This window comes from Monodelphis domestica, chromosome X, assembly GCF_027887165.1.
Source record: "Monodelphis domestica isolate mMonDom1 chromosome X, mMonDom1.pri, whole genome shotgun sequence".
NCBI classification, from domain to species: Eukaryota; Metazoa; Chordata; class Mammalia; order Didelphimorphia; family Didelphidae; genus Monodelphis; species Monodelphis domestica.
In genome coordinates, this window is record NC_077235.1 from 87330614 (window position 1) to 87354151 (window position 23538).

Sequence of the window (23538 nt, forward strand, 5' to 3'; positions counted from 1 at the left end):
ATTCCCCTTAAGGCAAACTCTGGCAGGGTCAGACTTTGAACCCAGCTCTGCTATCTGCTTCCCAAGTGTCCCTAAGCCGAGGGGGAGGGGGGAGACAGAGAGAGAGACTGAGGGAGAGGGAGAGAGAGAGAAGAGAGAAAGAGAGAGACTGGCCAATGGAGGGAGCGGATTTCTCTGGGGAAGGGCTGAGCTCTGTAGTAGAGAAGAGAGCAGCCCCACTGGTGGAGGTTGCAACTCTTTGCAACACTGAGGTACCCTCATCATCATTACCCATCCACGGAGCTCTGGGCTTGGCTTGACGAAAGAGGCCATCGGTGTACTCTGCAAACACGGCCTTTTTATACACGGGGGACCCACTGGCCCCCAAAGCCTCTGAGCCTCTTCGAGAAAGTCTGGAGAAAGAAATAAAGAAAACAGGGTGTTCACTCTTGGGGGGGCATTCCCTCCGTACCCCTTAGGTGACATCCCGTGGCATAGCAAAGATACCTCCACACAGCAAGCAACTGGGACAGGGAAGAGGGAAGAAGTATTGATCATCATGCACCTACTATGTGCTGGGCACTGTGCTAAGAGCTTCCCAAGCAGCCTGTCATTTTAGCTTCCCAATAACCCGGGGGGGGGGGGAGGTGCCATTATTAGCCCCATTGTGTAGTTGAGGAAACCAAAGGTCAGTGACTCACTCAGGGTCACACAGTTAATGTGTAATGACAGTACCTTGCCACTTGATTATCTTGTAATGAAAACATACTCGGTAGGGGGCAGCTGGGTAGCTCAGTGGATTGAGCACCAGGGCTAGAGACGGGAGGTCCTAGGTTCAAATCTGACCTCAGCCACTTCCTAGCTGTGTGACCCTGGGCAAGTCACTTGACCCCCATTGCCTAGCCCTGACCACTCTTCTGCCTTGGAGCCAATACACACTATTGACTCCAAGATGGAAGGTCAGGGTTTTAAAAAAAAAAACCATACTCGGAATCAAACCTGCCCACTAAGAATGATTTCCCCAGTGGACCCATGTACCTTCTGGTCACGTTTTGTGGCACACATGATCCCTGAGGTGATAGGTGCACCACCAAGGGGTCAGCTGCGCCCCCCCCCCCTACACACACACCCTTTGGCAGCCTGGCAATCTCCTTCCGGAATCCTGGCATTGAAGACACAAAGAGAGCTAGGAAGAAGCACAGAGGAAAGCAAGTTCCTGAAATCAAAATGGGATCTTTTCCCCATTCAAGTTCAGGAAGCTCCGAAACCCCTCCAGCCACAGCCTCCAAAGGCGGCTCAGCCAGAAAGGCAGGCGGCCAACAGGATGACCACCCGGCTACGGCCACGGATAAGGGACTAAATCAGGGAAGCACCCGGAGGTGAGGCGAGAAGGGCAGGGATGCAAAGGGTGTGGTGACCGGGTGAAGACAGAAGAAGAAGTGACGGGGGGAGAGGTGAGGGCACACATGGCCAGAAAGCGGCCACCGAGCTGCCTCGACATCCCCAAATGGTCTAGTCTGGGCCCATCTGTTTCCACATCTCCCCTGGTCAGAGGCCTGGAGCCGCTTTCCCTACTGTCGTGGGACCCCGAGGCCTAGCGTACAGAGGTACTTCAAACCCAGCGGTTGTCCATGGAGTTGAATGGAAATGCTGGGCCAATCTTTTGGGGAGGGCTTGGGCTGGGCTTCCCCTAACATTGTTCGCATTCGTGGGACTGACCTCCCCCAGACAGGAGGGGGTCTGAAAGCTGGGGATGCCGGAGGGCTCTCGGACATTGGCCACTTCGGCCTCCTCTCCCTTCTATCCTGTGCCCTGTGCCGTCCCCACTGGCGTGGATGTCTCTGGCAGCACCTGTCAAGGGCGGTCTATGCTAGAGGCTCCGGGTGCAGAATCGGGTTGAATTCCGCCTCTCACCAGAGAGTGCTTGGTTAGGAGCTTGCGGTGTGCGCCAGAGCTAATGGACGGTGTGGGAGGGTTCCTGAAGCGGGAGCCCCTTCCTTAGCTGCGGAAGACATCTGGGGTTGGAGCTGCTGCTCTAACCCCTTCGTCCCTTCATCTGGCATTGCTCCATGCCCTCTTGATCCAGAATGTCTGAGGGAGAGGGAGCTGGTGCGGAGGAAAGAGTTCAAAGCTCACCTGTGCTGCTGCCAGATGACCCTTGCTGGGGCTTGGGTTCCATCTCTCATAGCTTCTGAGGTCCTTTTGCAGCTCTAAGCCTAAGGGTGACCTTGCCCCCTGGCCTCAGTTTCCCCCAGTGGAAAACGAGGGGTCCCTCGAGCACTGCCAGGATCTAGGATCCCATGACCTTCAATGACCTGGAGGGTTTTCCCTGAGTCCTGGCGGGATGGAGGTAGCAAAGCAAAAGGACAGACACCCGAGAGAACTCCCAGGTGAGGAAACGCCCTTTACCAATACAAAGCAGCGACTGCTCACACCATTTCTCGTCTAAGACACAACCCTTGAGCCTTGCTTGGGCATTTGGTTGATTATCTAGACTTAAGAAAGCGCTCTAGAAGGGGCTGCTGGGTGGCTCAGTGGATGGGGAGCCAGGCCAGGGGATGGGAGGTCCTGGGTTCCAATCTGCCCTCAGATTCTTCCCAGCTGGGTGGCTGGCCCTGGGTGAGCCACCTCACCGCTACACCTGACTCTGAGTGTTCTTCTGCCTTTGAGCCAATACTCGGGAATTGATTTTCTGCAGGAGGGTTGGGGTTTCAAAAGGAAGGACCGAGAAAGCATTCGAGATCTCCAGGTGTGTCGTGTTGGTGAGTTTGTGCCATTTGGAGGAGGAGTTTAGTACACATTCAGCAGCACCTGGCAGCGGCGGGGGGGGGGGGGGGATCTCTTCTAGAAGGCCCCCCCGCTCCTGGGTCCTGACCACCAAGCACACTGTGGTAGGGATTCTCCCTGGGTGGCATCATTGTGATCAAAGGGCTGTTCACTAGAAGCCAAGCCAAAGACGTCCTCAGCCCCTTCCTTCCCTGGAATGGGGTACTCATTTGGTCTGTTTTCATACAATCAATACTGAGTATCCCTTCCAAGAAAGAAGGTGCGAAGGGCTAGGCAATGGGGGTAAAGTGACTTTCCCAGGGTCACCCAGCCAGGAAGTAGCTGAGGCCAGATGGAACCCAGGACCTCTTGTCTCTAGCCCTGGTGCTCAATCCACTGAGCCATCCAGTGGCCCTCAGTACTGGACTCTTAGAAAAATCCTAGGGGCAAATGACAAAGAAACCAACTGGCACGGGAGACCACTGGAAGACAAGCAAATGCCAAAGGATGCCCTGAGCCTGGTTCACACTCGGCCAAATCTCCAGCTCCTTCCTGGTGTATCACAGAGCCCGGGGACTTGCCCAAGAGACGGAACCCTGAAAGTCCCCCAGTCACTCGGCAGAGAGTCTGCTACTGCTGCCTGGACTCCATGGCCAGTCAGAGGATTTAGTTACCCAGAACAGCCCAGCCCTGGGCAGGCAGGTTAATAGGGCCGCAGGCACTTCTTGACATTGCCTAATGGCTGATCTTCAAGTGAGGTGCTATCCGGTTCACGGGCCACCTCCCTACCATACTTGAGTCTTGACAAGGGAACCCTCAAGAGAATTATTGATTCGAATAGCATCAGTTGGAGCCAGAAAGGGCCACGGAGACACCCAAGTTCAGCCTTGTGGTCTTGAACAAATTGCTGAGCTGTTCTGTGCCTTAGTTTCCTCACCTGTATGCAGGAGCAATGTCTATCCTGTGTTCCAGCCCCATCTGGTATTTCCTCAGAGGCTTCTGGTGTCTGAGCCTGGGGATGTGGATGCCAAGTTTTCGAATTGGGGTGATTGGAAAGGAGGTGGAACCCCCAAAGGAAACAGTGGCATGTGTGTAAAGGAGGGCAGGGCACCTGGAAGCAGGCAGGAAGACGACGGGTCTGGTTTGGGACATGCGGAGGTTGAGACGCCAACGGCCCATTGGGTGAACACATCCAGCAAGAACTGCCAGCTTGGAGGAAGGTGCCTAGGGGAACCCTGCGGGGGCTCTTCTTCCACAGTTCTAGGCTGTTCGATATTTGTTCTCGATGGTTTGGGTTGCTCACGTTAGCAGTAAAAGCATCCGTGGCATACTGCTCAAATTTGCAGGGAAGCCTAACACATGAGTGACAGGCAGGATGCCCAGATCTGCCAGCGGACTCTAATAACACGGGGCCTTGACAAAAGGCTGGGACAGCAGGGGCAGCAGGGTGGCTCAGTGGTTGGAGAGCCAGGCCCAGAGACGGGAGGTCCTGGGTTCCAATCTGGCCTAAGACACTGGGTGACCCTGGGCAAGGAGTAGTTCATCCCCATTGCTTGGCCCTTCCCGCTCTTCTGCCTTGGAATGGCCACTCAACATTGATTCCAAGATGGCAGAGAAGGTAAGTCTGGGCCCCAGAGAGCAATGAGGTATTCCTCTAAGACAGAGAAGGGCAGTCTTGAGCCCATGTGGGATAAGCTCGATTTCCTCACTGTAGCCAGTCGCATTGCACTCGCCGCCACGATGAGCTGCGAGTGCGAAGGGAAGTCCGGTTTCCTTGCCGCCATCATCATCTTTCCTCTGGAATCTGTTTGCACGATTTCACATGTAGGACGGACCTCAGCCGGCACCCTTTGGGGGTCTGGGGGCTTTGTGGTCTGTTAGCTCTAGAATTTGATGACAACTTGTTGAGGTCTGTTCAGATCCTGCCTCTTGCTCAGCCAGTGGCTCAGCGGCTCCCTCCTCCATGCCCTTGAAGAGCCTTTGTCCAAAGCCATTAGGATAATGCCAAGTAGTCCCGGGCCGGAGGATCCGAATTCAGATCCCTTCCAATGTTAAGGATGATCCTGCCCAGGCCCAGCATAGACCCGCCAGGATTCCACCAGGTCTAAGGCCAGTTGGTTTGGGAGCACTGACTGTGGGGGGATAGAATTACAGAGTAACCCAGAACTGGAGTTGGGAGGGACCCTCTGAGACCCCCTAGGCCAACCACAGGGAAACAGGAAAAGCTCCTAAAGCCTCGGGCTTCCGATGAGCGGAGGGAGGGCTCTGGAGAGGACTTCCTTGTCTTCAGAGGAGATACTGCCAAAGGGCCTGGGGTCGGGGACCTGCTAGGTGGGAGCACCAAAGGGACTGGGCTGGGGCATGAGGAAGGAGCCAGGCGGACAGGCAGCACATCAAGGAAGAGAGGGGCCTCCCAGGCAGCCCAGCCCTGGGCCCATCTATCTTCCCACCCTAACAATAGCAAGCAGGAGGCAACAACAAAATGTCCTTTGCTGGGCCTTGGAGCCAAAGGCGGGCGCCGTCCTTTATCTTCCGTCCCCAGCAGCACTCCGTGTTTCCAGTAAGTGGAAAGCCCCCGGCCAGCCACCGGATAACAGTGTTTCCTTTGGTGACAAGAACAAATTCCTATCTTGTCTTCCTTTGAAATGCGTTATCAGGCTCTTCCTCCGCACCTCGCTCGCTCGGGGCCTTCCAGCACACTGAGATTTCCCCGGACCAGACATGAGCAGGACGTGATGTCATCGCAGCCCGGGGAGCTCTTCGCCTGCCTTCTGGCACATCTTGGCCCTTTGGTTCCACTGAGGCAGCCAGCCCCTTTCACTCCCATTGCTAGGAAAGGAAGCCCCCCTCCAGGGCTGAGGCAAGCCAGTGAGCTCTGTCCTCTTCCACCACCAGGACAGCTGGCCAGCCTCGCCCCACCCCAGGCTTCTCTCCTCTTCTCCTCCACAGAGCACCCACAGAGACAGCCTGCCCTCTCCCCCTCCTGACCGGCCTTCCTAAAATTGGGCGTCTCCCCCACTCCAAATGGAGTCTGTGTGAAGGGCAAGAATGCGGCGGAACGATTGGCGCAAACCCTGGGGCTCTCCCCACCTCCTGCCGCCCCTCATGGGAGCTCCCTGGCAGGCAGGCAGCGCAAGCAAGGTTATTGGGAGCCACATTCCTGATGCCAGCTGGACCCGAGGGAACCACAGGGAGACAGGAAGATGAGGGAGCAGGGTCAAGCAAGGACTGAGCCAGGACAAGAGCCCAACCTTGCCAACGGGCCCAGTGCAGGCCCCAGCCCCCAGATCTGCCCACAACGTTCTGGTATTCCATTTACTAGCGAGTGAGCGAGTCGTGCTTCAAGGTTCCTATGTCCATCCCAACTTTGCCTCGCCCTGGGGGGAGGAGAAAAAAGGAAGAGCAGAAAGGGCCCTGTGGGGCTGGGAGAGAGGAGCCAGGAAGAAAGGTTAGAAGGAAAGTCAGAGGGAGGGAGGGACACATACAGGGTGCACCTTGGGAGTCTGTGCCCAACAAGAGATTCCCTCTGAGGCATCTGGCACAAGAGCCCGTACCCAGTAAGAGTAGCCCTGGGCACGTGCTGGCATTCCTGCAGGCCCCGAGTTACTATTGCCTTTGAAACAGCCTTCAGGGCCAAAGGACAGCATGGCTTGCTTCCCTTGCTCCAGTAACTGGAAATCACCCTTCCCCAGAATCCTGGGAGTTTGTGCCCCAGGAAAGAGGCAGGCTGAAGTTGGAGAAAGGTCCCAAACATCTACTCCTCACACACCTCCTGAAAGGCCTTTTGGCTCCCCTCGCCCACAGCTGCCTGACCCACGTTCCCAGACAAAAAGCATGGTTACCTCGTCTGCCAGTGCCACAAAACCACCTTCGGAACCCCAAGAGGTGCTCCCGTGTCCACAGGGGCGTGGGAAGCACTCTCGGGCCCCCAGGCTCTCGCTCCTGCCAAGGCCCATCCGTCATCGCCCTGGGTTTGGGGAAACCATGACCCAGGGGCTGTGTCCCTTGGTCAAGCCTTTGGCCACTCGGTCTTCACATTGCTTTCCATCTCCAAGCCAAAGGAGCTCCTTACTTGTTCCAAGCGAGTCTTGCTGGGAATGGTATGGAGTACTGAAATTCACTGGAGCAGACAATGAATAGCCATCATTCACAGCCCTATTCCTGGGTTTTCTCAAGAAACCTGTTCTTCATATCATCTGCAATGGGGATAAACTAGAAGCCTTCCCAATAAGATCAGGAGTGAAACAAGGATGCCCATTATCACCTCTACTATTTGACATTGTACTAGAAACACTAGCAGGAGCAATTAGAGAAGATAAAGAAATTGAAGGCATCAAAATAGGCAAGGAGGAGACCAAGTTATCACTCTTTGCGGATGACATGATGGTCTACTTAAAGAATCCTAGAGATTCAACCAAAAAGCTAATTGAAATAATCAACACTTTAGCAAAGTTGCAGGATACAAAATAAACCCACAAAAATCATCAGCTTTTCTATATATCTCCAACACAGCTCAGCAGCAAGAACTAGAAAGAGAAATCCCATTCAAAATCACCTTAGACAAAAAAAATACCTAGGAATCTACCTCCCAAGACAAACACAGGAACTATATGAACACAACTACAAAACACTCTCCACACAACTAAAACTAGACTTGAACAAATGGAAAAACATTAACTGCTCATGGGTAGGACGAGCCAATATAATAAAAATGACCATCCTACCCAAACTTATTTATCTATTTAGTGCCATACCCATTGAACTACCAAAATACTTCTTCACTGATTTAGAAAAAACCATAACAAAGTTCATTTGGAAGAACAAAAGATCAAGGATATCCAGGGAAATAATGAAAAAAAAAACACATATGATGGGGGCCTTGCAGTCCCTGACCTTAAACTATATTACAAAGCAGCAGTCATCAAAACAATTTGGTACTGGCTAAGAAACAGAAAGGAAGATCAGTGGAATAGACTGGGGGAAAGCGACCTCAGCTAGACAGTATATGACAAACCCAAAGATCCCAGCTTTTGGAACAAAAATCCACTATTCGATAAAAACTGCTGGGAAAATTGGAAGACAGTGTGGGAGAGACTAGGAATAGATCAACACCTCACACCCTACACCAAGATAAATTCAAAATGGGTGAGTGACTTAAACATAAAGAAGGAAACTATAAGTAAATTGGGTAAACACAGAATAGTATACATGTCAGCCCTTTGGGAGGGGAAAGGCTTTAAAACCAAGCAAGACTTAGAAAAAGTCACAAAATGTAAAATAAATAATTTTGACTATATCAAATTAAAAAGCTTTTGTACAAACAAAACCAATGTAACTAAAATCAGAAGGAAAACAACAAATTGGGAAAAAATCTTCATAGAAACCTCTGACAAAGGTTTAATTACTCATATTTATAAAGAACTAAATCAATTGTACAAAAAATCAAGCCATTCTCCAGTTGATAAATGGGCAAGGGAAATGGATAGGCAGTTCTCAGCCAAAGAAATCAAAACTATCAATAATAAGCACATGAAAAAGTGTTCTACATCTCTTATAATCAGAGAGATGCAAATCAAAACAACTCTGAGGTATCACCTCACACCTAGCAGATTGGCTAACATGACAGCAAAGGAAAGTAATGAATGCTGGAGGGGATGTGGCAAAGTAGGGACATTCATTCATTGCTGGTGGAGTTGTGAACTGATCCAGCCATTCTGGAGGGCAATTTGGAACTATGCCCAAAGGGCAATAAAAGAATGTCTACCCTTTGACCCAGCCATAGCACTGCTGGGTCTGTACCCCAAAGAGATAATGGACAAAAAGACTTGTACAAAAATATTCATAGCTGCGCTCTTTGTGGTGGCCAAAAACTGGAAAACGAGGGGATGCCCATCAATTGGGGAATGGCTGAGCAAACTGTGGTATATGTTGGTGATGGAATACTATTGTGCTAAAAGGAATAATAAAGTGGAGAAGTTCCATGGAGACTGGAACAACCTCCAGGAAGTGATGCAGAGCGAGAGGAGCAGAACCAGGAGAACATTGTACACAGACTAATACACTGTGGTATAATCGAACGTAATGGACGTCTCCATTAGTGGCGGTGTAATGTCCCTGAACAATTTGCAGGGATCTAGGAGAAAAAAATACTATTCATAAGCAAAGGATAAACTATGGGAGTGGAAACACCGAGGAAAAGCAACTGCCTGAATACAGCGGTTGAGGGGACATGACAGAGGAGAGACTCTAAATGAACACTCTAATGCAAATACTATCAACAAAGCAATATGTTCAAATCAAGAACACATGTGACACCCAGTGGAATCACGCGTCGGCTATGGGGGGTGGGGGGGAGGAAAAGAAAATGATCTTTGTCTTTAATGAATAATGCTTGGAAATGATCAAATAAAATATTATTTTAAAAAAAAGAAAATAGAAAAAATACAGAGACAGTAAAAAAAAAAAGCCTGTTCTTGTGGCCCCCCGTGGAAAGCCTCGCACTCAGAGCCTCAGCCTCTAAAGTCAGAGTGGTCTTCGCCTTAGCTATTCCTATGACCGGGGCCAAAGCCCATGCCTGTCTTTCTTCTTGTCCCTTTCGTGGGTTCAGAGATTCCGCCTCAGGCAAGGCTCATTTTGGGAAACCTGGAATCAGCAGCTAAAGGACAGGAAGTCTTGTGGCCAAGGGCATCCAGTTGGCACTGGAGGCAAGCTTCTAGCCTGTATCCTTTTTTCTGAGGGGACCAGTGGCGGGAAGCCAGCTGGAACAAGCTGTTCTCTTCCGCCTATTCCGCCAGGGAAGTCACTGATGGGTTTGAGCCCTGCTGGTTACCCTCAGTCTGGCTTGGTCCATCTGTCAGGATGGTTCACCAGAGTTCCGTCGCTGAGTGTACCATGGCTTCTCGGAGCCCCAGGTGCAAGGTGGACGAGCAGCCCTGAAAAGGGCTTGGCAAATCCTCCCACCAGAGGTGTTAGTCCCAGGACCTGAGTTCAGATCCTGGCTCACTCACTTATTGACTTCCTATGACCCTGGGCAAACCAGCTGACCTTTCCTGGCCTCAGTTTCCTTCTCTATAAAATAAGAGGTCTCCCAGGGTGCTTTGGGTCTTCCTTTGGTTTGGCTTAGCCAGGGGCCTGCCGTCTCGGATCCTCAAGAACTGACTTGGGAGAGTGGAGAGGGGCCCTCCGGAGTCAGGAGAAACCTGGCTTTGACTCTCAACCCGCCTTTGCCAGCTGGAAGATGAAAGGCACCAAAGACGCCTTCAACATACGTACAGGAGTGAGGGCACTGCTCCATATCCCCACCCAGTCTGGCCCACCCCCACACACGCACACGTGCACGCATCTGAGCTGTTAGGCAGTCATGTCCGACGCCTGTTTGGCAGAGACCACCTTGGAGTGGTTTGCCGTTTCCTTCTCCAGCTCATTTGGCAGCTGAGGAAACTGAGGCCAACACAGCTAAGTGATGTGTCCAGGGTTGCACTGCTAGTGGACAGATCTAAACTCAGGGAGATGAGTCTTCCTGACTCTGACAGAGCACTTGAGCCACTGTGCCACGTAGCTGCCCTGATGTCTAGGTACATCTATCTAATCTGGTCTCTCATTTTACAGAGGAGGAAACTGAGGCCTAGAAATGATTTGCCTGAGGTTATCCAGGCAGTAAGTGACAAAGGTAGGATTTGAATTCAGGTCCTTGGACTGGACACCCAGTGTTCTTTCTCCTGTATTTTGCCACCCTCATTCTCTCATCGGCCACAGGCCACAATTAGTTGAAAACAAAAGCACTTAATAAAATGGAGGGATAGAAGTGACAATAGAATCTTGGGCATGCTCTGGGTGGGGGAGAGGGGCATACCTGGAGAGCCTCAGGGTGGCAGGTGCCTTTTGGCCCAGATTGTTTCCCCAGGGCAGGTGCCCAGGTTCCCTCCCTGTCTGGTCAGTTTGTCCTGAAAAGGGCAAGGGGGCCCAAGAGCCAGAGATCAAAGGCTGGGCAGGGTGCCTGCCCCCCACCCGGCCCCCCGCCGTGGCCAGTCCTTTGCTTTCACCCCCTCTGATGGGGCTAGAGATAACCCCCCGGCCAGTTAGCAGCTATTCTCCCACCCAGCACTCTCATGTTTGGAATGAGCCAAGCCGACAGGGAAGAGGAGGAGCCCTGGCCATTGCCCCCTCCCCACCCTGGGCAGGGCCTGCCAGCTTTCTTGGCATCTCACTTGGCCAAGTCCTCCCCTTTGGCTTTGGAAGAACTTGAGGCCTCCACACACACGCACACATGCAATATACATAGAGATGATGCAAGCCTATGTGGCCTGCACCTCAGGGAGCTTGCAGGGATACCCTCGTGCCCTCCTGGCCTTGCAGAGAGCCTCTCCTGAGGGAGGGTGGAGCGGGGCAGACCAGGGCCTTGGAGTCAGCTCCTTCACCATCCCAAGATCCCTCCAGGCCCTCTCAGGGAGGCCCACTAAAGAGGAAGAACAAGTGTTAATGTGGCCAGAGCAACAAGAGACGTGGCACTGGGCACAACAGGCAGTTACTAGAGAGGAGCTATCAGGGGATGGGCTCTCCGCACTGGGCTGTCTGTGCGATTTTAGGAACCTCAGAGGCACCAAATGCAACTCTCTCCCTAATTTTACAGGGGGATGGGGAGGGAACTTGCCCAAAGTCACACAGGTCTAAGCATGGGAGGCAGGATTCAAATCCTGGTCCTCTGAGCCCAAAGCATAGGTATCCAGCTGCTCTGGGGTCAGGTGGTGAAGGGGGTAAGTGTCACAGAGCTGAAAAGAGAAGGACCCGGGAGCTCCAGGATTAGCAGCATTGAAAAGAGGACCAGGTGAGGAATGGGGCCAGATGAGGCTGAGGATAGGAACAGAGACCCCCTGGCATTTTCTGGATCACATACAACACCGGGAAGCTATTTGGAGGTAATGCGACAGAGCTTAGGAGAGCCAGCGGGCTGAGGGGGCAGCTAGGTGGCTCAGAGGACAGAGAACCAGGCCTGGTTTCCAATGGGACCTCAGACACTTCCTGGCTGAGTGACCTTGGCCAAGTCATTTCACCCCCATTGCTTAGCCCACACCACTCCTCTGCCTTGGAGCCCATGCATGGGAATGATTCTGAGGGGGGTGAGAGAGCCTTCTGGGAGAAGCTTCATTCAGGAAAGGAGCATTCACCCCTTCATTTACCTTTGGACCTGGTTTCAGGCAGACCCAGCAAAACAAGATCCGCAATACCTCCAACAATGCAAATGTCTGCGTAAGTGACACGCGTAACAGCCCCCAGTGCTGTGTCATTCTGATGACCAAACGAGACCCTAAAGAAGTGATGGGAGAACGGGCCTCCTCCCTCCATTGCTGGGAGATCCTGCTACCAGGCTCGAGGCAGGTCCCGGATGCTTTTATTTTTCCTCCTCTTCCATTCTTTGTTAGAAGGGATGACTGTAGGTTGAGGCAGGATATGGACAGAAATGGAGGTGCTATCAAAAGAGCAGCCATGAAGAAAAATCACTTTACACAAAGGACTTGGATAGCCTCCGGGGACAGAGTCTTCTTCCCCCACAGGGTAGCTGTTCCATTTCTCCCTTGAACCTCACCATGAGTCCATCAGCAGACATTAATGAGGATGTTATGCACCTAACCCCGGGCTAGGCACAGGGAATTCAGAGACGCAAAAGAAGTAGTCCCCGTAGCTTCTGTCTCTGGCCCCCAGTCTGACCTCGACTCTGCAGCACCAATGATCCATTCTATTCTCTCTTCCCCGTGATATCTGAAGCTCCTTCAAGGATCTCTCCCATGACCCAGGCACCATCCCGGCCAGTGAGCCTCCTCTTCCCGTGTTCCCGTTGCTCAGTTTCCCTCCAGCCATTCAGCCCCCAGAACACAAGAGCACCAAGACGTCTGGGAGGGTGTTTTGGGGAGGCCAGAGTAGACAGGTGAGAGGTGAGCCAGAGTCCTTGGGGGCAGCCAGCACGCTCTGCTCCCCAGAGCTCGGCCCGCAGGCCCAGCCGAAGCCCTCCTGAGGCTCCAGTGCCCTGGTTCTAAATGGATTTGGCCCCAAACGCCATCTGCTCTCTAGCCAAACAAGGCAACTAACTCCCGATCTCGACCTCCTCCTCCTCCTCCAGAGTCTTGCCCAACAACCCCTGCCCTCACTCCTCCCTCTGTGGCAAGAGCTCTGGGCCTCGACTGTGGCGCAGATCCTCCCTTGGGCAATCTGGTGAATTCAGCCCATGCATGCGTGCGTGGATCTCCTCTGAATGATGCTCGTAAACACGCAGCCATTCTAGAGGAGGACGGCTAGATTCAAAGGGAGCCATCCCGTCTGAAGAAGCAGCTCACTGGGGCAGCTCCAGGGCTCCGTGGCCAGAGCTCCAGTCCTGGGTTCCAATGTGGCCTCAGACACTTGCTAGCTGTGTGACCCTGGCCAAGTCCCTCCTCGCCCCCACCCCAACTGCCTAACCCTTACCACCACTCTGCCTTGGACCCAATATTTTGCATCTGATTCTTAGATGGAAGATGGGGCTTGGAAACAACCAACCAAGTTTTCACAGACTCCAGGTTAAGAACTCCTGCTGTAAACCTTGGCTCACAGGCCAGCCTACATGCTTCTTCTCCTCCTCCTCCAGAAAGACTTCCCTGCTTGCCAGCTCTTCCTGAGACCTCTCCTTTCTTGGAAGTTTCTGGGTTTTCCCCCTTTTGACAGCATCTATCACATTCTACCCTGGATCACGGGCACCAACCTCCTCCACCAGCCCGAAAGCTCCCTGAGCACAAGCCTCCAGAGCCTTGCACCCACCTCACACCCAACAAGCACTCGGCAAATGTGCACTAAGTCAAACAGACTAAAATAGCCACCAGAATGAAGCCGAGGGAACTAGATCTCAAACTGAAGGACCTTTGAGGTTGTCGAACCCCTCCTGTCACAGGTAGGGAACCTGAGGCCTGGAGACGAGAAGGGACTTGCCCAGGGTCTCATAGGTACGGAGGAACAGAGCCAGAGTATGGACTCAGGGCCTCTGGCTTCAAAGGTACTCGGGTTCCAGAGGAAAGAATATTTCTGGCCAAAGAATATACGAGTTCGGCCACCTCCTAACTGGGATCTCAGGGAATGTGTCTCCCCCTGCCCCGGGGATGGGCTGGACGGCAAGAGAAACAGATTCCAAGCGGAATGGTGGAGCTAAAATGGCCAACTAATGACTTCTGATGGCTGCCAGGTCAACCAAACTGGACAAGTGTTGGAGGAATGTGCCAGGTGCTGGGGGAGAATGCTCATTTCTCTCTTCGGTGAGGCACTAGGGTTGGCGGCGAGACTGGACAAGGCCGAGTGCCACCTGAGAGAAGGGACCCTCGGGGAAATGCAGATAGCCCCCAAAGCCCCTTTCCACACAGGCATCCCTGCAACGAAGGCTCCCCCTTGCCCTCACCAGCAGAGCCTCCCCGAGAGCAGACCTCGGGACCGAGCCACCATCAGTCAGATCCAACCTGGCCCCCCAGAAAAAAGCAGCCCCCAGACTTTACCCCGGGTCCAGGCTGAGAGTGGCGAGCGGCTCGCTCTTCCTGTAGTCCCAGTACAGCTCGACAGCCCCGATGTAGTACCTCCGAGTAGTGCAGATGCTCTCTTCCAGGAGGCACAAGAGAAAGGCAGCCAAGGGCAGGAGCCCCATGGCTTCCTTCATCTGGGGACGCTACCACTGCCTATCCCCCTCCCAGAGTTCTCGTGGTGCCCCCCAAAGGAGCAAACTGCTCCGCGATTCCCAGGACACTCCCAGAGCACAAGCAGCAAGAGCGAGGAGCCTGTGGGAACCGGAGGAGCTGGAGTAGGAAAGGGAAGCTGGAGGCAGAGTTTAACCCCTTTCCTGCTGCCTGGCTGCCTCATGGAGCAAAGCTTGCAGCAGAGGAGAGGAAGGAAGAGCTCACCAGACCAAAAAGGCAGGAAAGAGAAGCACCGGCCCCCTGCCCAGTGCCCCGCTCCCCGCTTTCCACAGGGCTTCCCAGAACAAGCTCTGCACTGGTGGCATGCAACCAGCAGGCCGGGCTGGCAGCTCCAGGTCCCCGAGGAGCACAGCCTGGGAAGGGCCAGCCGACCAAAGAACAAGCCTGACAGCAGAGGATCATTTGTTGACCCCATGGCACAAAGGGTCCTCCGGCAGCGGCTGGAGTCAAGAGCCAGCCAGCCTCACGAATGTGTGCCTGGCCCAGGGGGCCACAGAGAGCCTACCACAGTATAGAAAAAAGGCAAAAGGGGATTGCAATGCAATAGGGTTCAAATCAAATCAAATCAGCCTGCTCACACTCTGACGACGGCCTGTTTTGGAATAGGTTTTAGCATTATTACTTCCATTTTACACTTGAGCCCTCCAAAGCAGCCAGAGGTGAAGTGAGTGGCCCAGGGTCACTTGGAAGGCTCCGAGGAGAGACTCCTGACTCCAGGCCCCATGCTCTCTCCACTGAGCCACCCAGCTGGCACCCAGCACAATAAGATGCTTCTGAACTTACATCTTCTTTCCTCCTAATAGGAAATAATAGAAGATTCCCCCACCCTTGCCCTCAGTTTCCTCATCTGTAAAATTGGTTGGCCTCAATCTGGCCTCCTTCCCAGATCTAGATCCGTCAGCCCGTGATCATCTGCTTGGGGAAAGAGGGAATGAGCTGCTTTACAGACAAAGCAAGCATAGAATTGGATTTCCAAGCTGCTCTAGGGACAATCTTGGACCATGGTTAAGCTCACAGGTAGCTCGCTCACTGGCAGTGCTTTACACATCCTGTGTATTGAGAACAGCTCCACCCTGAAGAACAGGCCCAGCTTCGGCAGAACTTGGATGGCCTCCTGGCCCCTTCCTCCCATTTGGGAAGATGGCCGGTTACCACGTTTCTGTCTTCAGGATATCCTGATGGGAACATCGTGTCCGTGTCCCAGGACAGCTTTCCATTGGAAACTGGACCAGAATGAAAATAATTAACACTGGGGGGAGAGAGAGAGAGAACAGGTGGCGGCTTGGGGAGATGTTCCTCTGAGCCACAGAGACACAGCTTGGTTCACAAGCGAACTCTGGGCTTGCCACAAACAGACGAAGCCGGTCGAGCATGGGTGCAAGCTGCAATGCACTCCTTACAGTTCAGAGTGCTGCTATTTCAGCGGCACAACAAGCCACAGTGTCCCAGAACTTACTCCAAGTCGGGGCGCTCCATTTCAATACAAGGGACCAGAGTGCACAGAATACATAACGTACAGTGAACATCTGCAGAATCTCTGCCTGTAGCCCATTTTTCCAAGTAGGAGAATTTTCAATAAAATAAAAGAAAGAAAGAAAGAAAGAAAGAAAGAAAGAAAGAAAGAAAGAAAGAAAGAAAGAAAGAAAGAAAGAAAGAAAGACAGAAAGACAGAAAGAAAGAAAGAAAGAAAGAAAGAAAGAAAGAAAGAAAGACAGAAAGAAAGAAAGAAAGAAAGAAAGAAAGAAAGAAAGAAAGAAAGAAAGAAAGAAAGAAAGAAAGAAAGAAAGAAAGAAAGAAAGAAAGAAAGAAAGGGAGGGAGGGAGGGAGGGAGGGAGGGAGGGAGGAAGAAACCATGCCGGTGAGCTGAGAACCATGCAGAGAGCTGGTGTGTGATCTGAAGCCATTTGAGGCAACAAAATCTTGTTGAAAAATGCTCGTTTGGGGAGGTGAGCAGGTAAAGATAGTTGCCAGGAAAGATCATGTCTGTCTGTCTGTCTTTCTACCCCTCACCTTCCACCTTAGGATCAATAGTGTGTATTGGTTCCAAGACAGAAGAGAGCTAAGGGCCAAGCAATTGGGGTGAAGTGACTTGCCCAGGGTCACATAGATGGGAAGTGTCTGAGGCCAGATTGGAACCCAGGACCCTCCCATCTCTAGGCCTGTGAGTTTCTGGATTATACAGCAGAAGACTTGCAATTCAAATCCCAGCATTGCCACTTATTCTCTCTATAATCAGGGGACAAGAGATTGTCCTTCTTTTGTTCTCAACCATCTTTACCTGCTTGCCTCCCCAAATCAGCTTTTTTATAGTCTCTTTCTTATTCAGTTTTTTAATTTTCTGAATTACATGTAGTAGCAGTTTTCAACATACATTTTCCAAAATCATAAGATCTGGATGGACTCCCTCCTTCCTTCTCGGAGATGTTAAGCTATTTGATCTGGATTATCATGCAAAACATACTTCTGCATTGACCATTGGAAGAGAATGATTGTCAAAAACCCCAGATGAACAAGTGTGGAAGACAGCCTGCTTGGATCTGCATCTGACACCAACAGCTCTGTCTCTGGAGGTGGAGAGCGTTCTTGGGCTCAAGTCAGCCAGCATTGTCCCAGATCAGCACACTGCTGAGAGTGGCCAAGTTCCACTGTTGATCATCCCACAGTTTGGCTGTTACTGCATAAAATGTTCCACCTGTTCTGCTCATTTCACTTTGCACCAGTTCCTGCAGATCTTTCCAGTGCTCTCTGAAATCCTCCTGATTATCATTCCTTACAGCACAATAGTACTCCCTCTCCAACACAGACCACTACTTGTTCAGCCATTCCCCAATGGATGGGCATCCCCTCAGTTTCCAATTCATGGCCACCACAAGAAGAGCTGCTAGAAATATTTTTGTATAAGTAGGTCCTTTCCCCTTTTTATGATCTCTTTGGGATATAGATCCAGTAGTGGTATTACCAGATCAAAGGGCAGGCAGTCTTTTAATATCCTTTGGGCAAAGTTCCAAATTGCCCTCCAGAATGGTTGGATCAATTCACAACTCCACCGGCAATGCATCAATGTCCGACTTTGCCACATCCCCTCCAGCATTCATTACTTTCCTTTGCTGTCATGTTAGCCAGTCTGCTAGGTGTGAGGTGATACCTCAGAGTTCTTTTGATTTGCATCTCTCTGCTCAAGAGTGATTGAAAACATTTTTTCATATAATCACTGATGGCCTTGATTTCTTCATCTTAAAACTACTTGTTCATATCCTTTGACCATTTGTAAGTTGGGGAGTGCCTTGTATTATTATAAATTTGACTTGGGTCCCTATAAATATGAGAAATTAGATCTTTATCAGAAAAAATTGTTATAAACATTTCCCCAGCTTGTTGTTTCCCTTCTAATCTTGGTTACATTCCAAAGGAGTATTTTTTCAAAAATGATGTGGCCTCAAATGATTTCAGACCATACATCAGCTATCCCTATGGTTCTCAGTTCACTGGCATTGTTTATTTCTCTTTTCCTTCTTTGCTTTCTTGATACTTTATTCAAAAATCTCCTGTCTCAGTTTTCTCTTCTATAAAATAAAAGAGTTGAACCAAGTGACTTCTGAGCCCCTTCTACCTTTAAAGTTATGAACTTAGAGAGCTGTGACATTTGGGGGAGAAAAGCCACCACTAAAGCAAAGAAATCCTGGATTTATATAAGGAAGGTAGAACTGTTTCAATATTAGGAAAACTATGAACATCATTGATCATATCAACAAGCAAACCAACAAGAACCACATGACTATCTCAATAGATGCAGAAAAAGCCTTTGATAAAATACGACACCCATTCCTATTAAAAACACTAGAAAGCATAGGAATAGAAGGGTCATTCCTAAAAATAACAAACAGTATGTATCTAAAACCATCAGCAAGTATCGTCTGCAATGGGGATAAACTAGAAGCCTTCCCAGTAAGATCAGGAGTCAAACAAGGATGCCCATTATCACCTCTATTATTTAACATTGTACTAGAAACACTAGCAGTAGCAATTAGAGAAGAAAAAGAAATTGAAGGTATTAAAATTGGCAATGAGGAGACCAAGCTGTCACTCTTTGTGGATGATTTGTTGGTTTACTTAAAGAATCCTAGAGAATCAACCAAAAAGCTATTGGAAATAATCAACAACTTTAGCAAAGTTGCAGGATACAAAATAAACCCATATAAGTCATCAGCATTTCTATATATCTCCAACCCAGTTCAGCAGCAAGAATTAGAAAGAGAAATTCCATTTAAAATCACCCTAGACAATATAAAATACTTAGGAATCTATCTGCCGAGACAAACACAGGAACTATTTGAACACAACTACAAAACACTTTCCACACAACTAAAACTAGATCTGAACAACTGGAAAAACATTAACTGCTCATGGGTGGGATGAGCTAACATAATAAAAATGACAATCCTACCCAAACTTATTTACTTCTTTAGTGCTATACCCATTTAACTACCAAAAAACTTTTTTACTGAATTAGAAAAAAACCATAACAAAGTTCATTTGGAAGAACAAAAGATCAAGGATATCCAGGGAAATCATGGGGAAAAAATGCAAAGGAAGGAAGACTTGCAGTCCCAGATCTCAAACTATATTACAAAGCAGCGGTCATCAAAACAATTTGGTACTGGCTAAGAGATAGAAAGGAGGATCAGTGGAATACACTTGGGGTAAATGACCTCAGCAAGACAGTCTATGATAAACCCAAAGAGCCCAGTTTTGGGGACCAAAACCCACTAAAACTGCTGGGAAAATTGGAAGACAGTATGGGCGAGATTGAGTTTGGATCAATATCTCACACCCTACACCAAGATAAACTCAGAATGGGTGAATGACTTGAATATAAAGAAGGAAACTATGAGCAAATTAGGCAAACACAGAATAGTATACTTGTCAGATTTTTGGGAAAGGAAAGACTTTAAAACCAAGCAAGAGCTAGAAAAAATTACAAAATGTAAAATCAATAATTTTGATTACATCAAATTAAAAAGGTTTTATACAAATAAAACGAATGCATCCAAAATTAGAAGGGAAGCAACAAATTGGGAAACAATCTTCCTTACAAAAGCCTCTGACAAAAGTCTCTACTCAAATTTATAGAACTAAACAAATTGTACAAAAAATCAAGCCATTCTCCAATTGATAAATGGGCAAGGGACATGAATAGGCAATTTTTCAGTCAAAGAAATCAAAACTATTAATAAGCACATGAAAAAGTGTTCTCAATCTCTTATAATCAGAGAAATGCAAATCAAAACAACTATGAGGTATCACCTCATACCTAGCAGATTGGCTAACATGACAGCAAAGGAAAGTAATGAATGCTGGAGGGGGTGTGGCAAAGTTGGACATTAATGTATTGCTGGTGGAGTTGTGAATTGGTCCAACCATTCTGGAGGGCAATTTGGAACTATGCCCAAAGGGCGACAAAAGACTGTCTGCCCTTTGATCCAGCCTTAGCACTGCTGGGCTTGTACCCCCAAAGATATAATAAGGAAAAAGACTTGTATAAGAATATTTATAGCTGCGCTCTTTGTGGTGGTGAAAAATTGGAAAATACGGGGATGCCCTTCAATTGGGGAATGGCTGAACACTTTGTGGTATATGTTGGTGATGGAATACTATTGCGCTCAAAGGAATAATAAAGTGAAGAAATTCCATGGAAACTGGAACAACCTCCAGGAAGTGATGCAGAGTGAGAGGAGCAGAGCCAGGAGAACATTGTACACAGAGACGGATACAGTGTGGTACACTCGAATTTAATGGACTTCTCCATTAGTGGCAATGCAGTGATTGTGAACAACCTGGAGGGATCTATAAGAAAGAATACTATCCACATTCAGAGGAAACTGTGGGAGTGAAAACACCAAAGAAAAACAACTGCTTGAATACATGGATCAAAGGGATATGGTTGGGGATGGAGGCTCTAATTGAACATCCTAATGCAAAACAACAACATCATGGAAATGGGTTCTGATCAAGGACACAAGTAACACCCAATGAAATTGCCTGTTGGCTGCGGGAAGAGTGGGTGGAGGGGAGGGAGGGAAATAATGTGATTATTGTAACCAAGGAATAATGTTCCAAATTGACTAAATAAACTAATTCAAATGGGAAAAAAATTCTAAATCACCCTAGACAATATCAAATACTTAGGAATCTATCTGATGAGACAAACACAGGAACTATATTAACACAACTACAAAACACTTTCCACACAATTAAAACTAGATCTAAGCAATTGGAGAAACATTGATTGCTCATGGGTGGGATGAGCTAACCTAATAAAAATGACCATCCTACCCAAACTTATCTATTTATTTAGTGCCATACCCATCGAACTTCCAAAAAACTTCTTTATGGAATTAGAAAAAAACCATAACAAAGTTCATTTGGAAGAACAAGGGATCAAGGATATCCAGGGAAATCATAAAAAAAAATGCAAAGGAAGGAGGACTTGCAGTACCAGATCTCAAAGTATACTATAAAGCAGCAGTCATCAAAACAATTTGGTACTGGCTAAGAGACAGAAAGGAGGATCAGTGGAATAGACTTGGGGGAAGTGACCTCAGCAAGACAGTCTATGAAATAAGCCCAAAGATCCTGGCTTTGGGGACCAAAATCCACTATTTGATAGAAACAAAAACTCACTTTCTGCAGATGATGTATGGTGGTTTACCTAGCAAACCCTAGAGCAGGGTTGGCAACCTTTCCCCAGTTCCAGGGGCCAGAGGGCAAATTCAAACTATCTATGAGCACCCCCCCCCCCCAGAGAGCTGAGGGAGAAAGTGTTTGCTTTGGTTGGCTGAACAGAGGGGTGAGGCATACCAAAAATGTCCTTGGGCACTGGGAAGAGGGGGAATGGAGCAGCTCCCTGAGTGCCAGCTCTGCACAAGTGTCCCTGCTTCGCCAATGGGGCCCTAGAGAGAGAGTCAACCAAAACCCAAACTGAAACAATGACAACTTCAGCAAAGTTGCAGGATATAAAGTAAGGATGCCCAAAGCCACCCCATTTCTGTATATTGCCCCCCAACAGAGCAGAAAGAGATAGAAAGCAATTCCCCTGGGAAGAACACCGCAGAGCACCTCCAGAGAAAGGTCGTCTTGGGCACGACTGCGTTTGTATTTGGGGGGCTGGTTCTGTATGAGTGGGCTCTTACAACAGTAACCAATGCAGAAGTGGGTTTGCATGACTGTCAAAGTAAAAATGGAATCGAATCACTCTGGATAGTAAGAAATACTTGGGTGTTGGGCGTCGAGCTGCCAAGATGCACATGGGAACTTCATTAGAAAATACTCTTCAAATAAGTGAGCGAATTGGCGAAATAGCCATTGCTCATGGGCAGGCTGAGCTCATCTCATAAAAATAACAGTGCTGCCTTGAATGGGCGGCGGCAGCTACGTCTTCAGTGTCGTCCCAATCAAACTCCCAGAGGATTACTTTAGAGAGCTAGAAAAATGATGGCGGGAATCTGGAGCAAGCACAGAGCAGAAACATCAAGGAGGTCCGAGTTTTGAAACCGGGGAAGAAAGGGGGCCTCCCCTAGGAGGTCTGCTCCGGCTGTGGGCTTGTGGCTTTGTCATCCCTTCCGGCTGGCTCGGAGTGAGGGGGATTCTCCCTGGGCTCTCTTGGATCCACACTGCAAAGGTTTGAGCTGCTGGAACACGTGGCCATGAGCAGCCTAGAATGTTCAGGAAATGAAGTCTGGGCCAGTCTAGCCCTGTCTTTGAAGCCCCTGGAGAGCTCTCCTTCCCTTTCCTCTGGGGCAGAATTCCCAAGACCCTGGCAAGGACCCCTGGATCCTTAGTTAACTAACTATTCCTGCTTATGCAGGGCCAGCTTGCTCTGGGAGGTCTGGAGACCTGAACTAGGTCCACATCTGCCAACATCCCACTGCCAACAGCCACTGCAGTCTCTCGGAATCTCCAGAAGAAACCCTGTGGCTGCCTTACAATGGAGGGATGCTAGGGAAAGGTCAGTCACCCAGAGGCCTGGCCTGCCCATCTCGTACGTAGGAGGGCACAGCTGAGTGGAAATCGCTCTGCCCGGGATCAGAATCGGCTGGGGAGAAACTAGGCCCTGGCCTCAGCAAAGTGGAGCAAGGTCACTCTGAGTCCCGGGCCAAAGCTGGCAGAACACAATGTCTCCACGATGTCCCCGCAGGGTGTCCCTCTCCCCTGTTGGCAGCGGAGGTCATCTGACCCTTGAAAAGATACCTAATTGCCCCCCACAATAACCATTTGTGGAGGCAGCTGACTTGCCTGGGCCAAAAAGAAACAAATGTTGGTTGGGCCGAAAGGAACAAAAGATGTGATAGGAGGGAAAAGCTACTTTGACCAGATACAGAGGGAGGCCTATAAAAGTGAGGAGCACAGAGGGTTGAACACTGAGCTTCTCGACCTGCTGCTTTCCAGGAAGGTGGCTGCAGACTCAGTGCTTGCTGGGAAGAGAGAGAGCTCAGAGCACTGGGCCACTCTCTCTGGAGGCTGTCTGCCAGGCCAACCCGGAGGGTACGTGCCTAGTGCTTGCCTTGGGGAGCATCCCAGAGCTCCAGAACTGCCCGCACAAGCTACTCTCTGCCCTTTGCTGTCTTCCTTGCCCTCCCTCTGCTGGGGTACTTGTCCAACTAGCTTTAGCCCTCCCCTCTAGCACTCCTAGCTCACTCTGGCCAACTTCCCGTTAGCTTGGACAGTGATTTCCAGCCCTGGCTTGGAGGGGTGGTTTCTGCCCCGGAGATGGGCATTCTGAGATAACATCTCGGTGTTTCTGTTTTGAAAGGACCTGAGAGCGAGAGCTGCCATGATGCACTGATGTCAGCTGAAAAAGCTGGATGTAAGTCCACTGACCCTCTTGGAAGGGGGCGGGCGGGCAGGGGGCCAAAGAGAGCATTTCTGCTCCGGCAGCCAGGGTCCCGTCTCCCGGGAGGGCAGTTTGCTCACAGTTTCTGGTGGTTGTGGGAAGAGTCATGTGCCCATGGGCTTCCATGCACAGAATGGGGCAGGCTAGGCCCTGGCTGGAAGGATCCTGGAGCACTCCCAGACACACAGGAGTCGGAGTTTT

At 49.9% G+C, this 23538-nt stretch overlaps 2 protein-coding genes across 4 annotated transcripts in view; one reads left to right on the forward strand and one right to left on the reverse strand.

Moving 5' to 3' along the window:
• Positions 1 to 14598, reverse strand: part of F8 (coagulation factor VIII) — a 71414-nt gene extending 56816 nt beyond the window's left edge. The window contains exons 1-2 of one of the 3 annotated variants that reach the window (XM_056809881.1): positions 14253 to 14598; positions 271 to 392 (exon numbers count right to left, since the gene is read on the reverse strand). In XM_056809881.1, the coding sequence (XP_056665859.1) occupies positions 271 to 392; positions 14253 to 14410 (280 nt within the window). In that variant the 5' untranslated portion in view covers positions 14411 to 14598. The remainder of the gene's footprint in view (positions 1 to 270; positions 393 to 14252) is intronic. The other 2 variants (XM_056809879.1, XM_056809880.1) reach the window with 2 other exon arrangements.
• Positions 14599 to 22738: 8140 nt separating this feature from the next.
• LOC130456200 (uncharacterized) overlaps positions 22739 to 23538 on the forward strand; it is a 12859-nt gene continuing 12059 nt past the window's right edge. The window contains exons 1-2 of the mRNA XM_056809884.1: positions 22739 to 22988; positions 23257 to 23310. The gene's annotated coding sequence lies outside the window, so the exon portion shown is untranslated. The remainder of the gene's footprint in view (positions 22989 to 23256; positions 23311 to 23538) is intronic.